Source organism: Pecten maximus, unplaced genomic scaffold (genome assembly GCF_902652985.1).
Source record: "Pecten maximus unplaced genomic scaffold, xPecMax1.1, whole genome shotgun sequence".
NCBI classification, from domain to species: Eukaryota; Metazoa; Mollusca; class Bivalvia; order Pectinida; family Pectinidae; genus Pecten; species Pecten maximus.
The window spans coordinates 30,484-31,540 of record NW_022983047.1 but is presented as its reverse complement, the minus strand read 5'-3'; the positions used below and the strand labels follow the sequence as shown (position 1 = coordinate 31,540).

At 59.9% G+C, this 1,057-nt stretch overlaps 1 protein-coding gene across 1 annotated transcript; it reads right to left on the bottom strand.

The window, feature by feature from the left end:
• Positions 1 to 235: 235 nt before the first annotated feature.
• On the bottom strand, positions 236 to 775 carry LOC117321367 (glycine-rich cell wall structural protein 1-like). Its single transcript, XM_033875812.1, has one exon. The coding sequence runs from the start codon at positions 773 to 775 to the stop codon at positions 236 to 238; it is 540 nt and encodes a 179-aa protein (XP_033731703.1).
• Positions 776 to 1,057: the final 282 nt, after the last annotated feature.

Sequence of the window (1,057 nt, the reverse complement as noted above, 5' to 3'; positions counted from 1 at the left end):
TCATCCTTCCACCCCTTCCCACCCCATCCACCCCATCCATCCCTCCATCCATCGATCCTTCCACCCTCCACCCCTCCATCCATCCTTCCACCCTCCATCCCTCCTTCCACCCTCCACCCTCTCCATCCATCCTTCCACCCCTCCTTCCATCCTTCCACCCTCCACCCCTCCATCCATCCTTCTACCCTCCACCCATCCATCGATCCTTCCACCCTCCAACCCTCCATCCATCCTTCTACCCTCCACCCATCCACCCCTCCTTCCACCCTCCAACCATCCTTCCACCCCTCCTTCCACCCTCCACCTCTCCATCCATCCTTCCATCCCTCCTTCCATCCATCCTTCCACCCTCACCTCTCCACCATCCTTCCACCCCTCCATCCATCCTGCCACCCTCCACCTCTCCTTCCACCCTCCACCCCTCCTTCCATCCCTCCATCCATCCTTCCACCCTCCACCCCTCCTTCCACCCTCCACCCCTCCATCCATCCTTCCCCCCTCCTTCCATCCTTCCACCCTCCACCCCTCCATCCATCCTTCCACCCTCCACCCCTCCTTCCACCCTCCACCCCTCCATCCCTCCTTCCACCCTCACCCCTCCTTCCATCCTTCCACCCTCCAACCCTCCATCCATCCTTCCACCCTCCACCCATCCTTCCACCCCTCCTTCCATCCTTCCACCCTCCACCTCTCCATCCATCCTTCCATCCCTCCTTCTTTTCATCCTTCCACCCCTCCTTCCATCCATCCTTCCACCCTCCAACCCTCCATCCATCCTTCCACCCCTCCTTCCATCCTTCCACCCTCCACCCCTCCATCCATCCTTCTATCCCTCCTTCTTTTCATCCTTCCACCCCTCCTTCCATCCATCCTTCCACCCTCACCCCTCCTTCCATCCTTCCACCCCTCCTTCCATCCTTCCACCCTCCACCCATCCTTCCATCCCTCCTTCTTTTCATCCTTCCCACCTTTCCCACCCCTCCATCCTTCCACCCTCCACCCCTCCTTCCATCCTCCAACTCTCCTTCCATCCTTCCACCCCTCCATCTATCCTTCC

Bases quoted from the DNA above. Each gene is read 5' to 3' on its own strand.
- LOC117321367 (XM_033875812.1), bottom strand. From the start codon at position 775: ATGGATGGAGGGTTGGAGGGTGGAAGGATGGATGGAAGGAGGGGTGGA.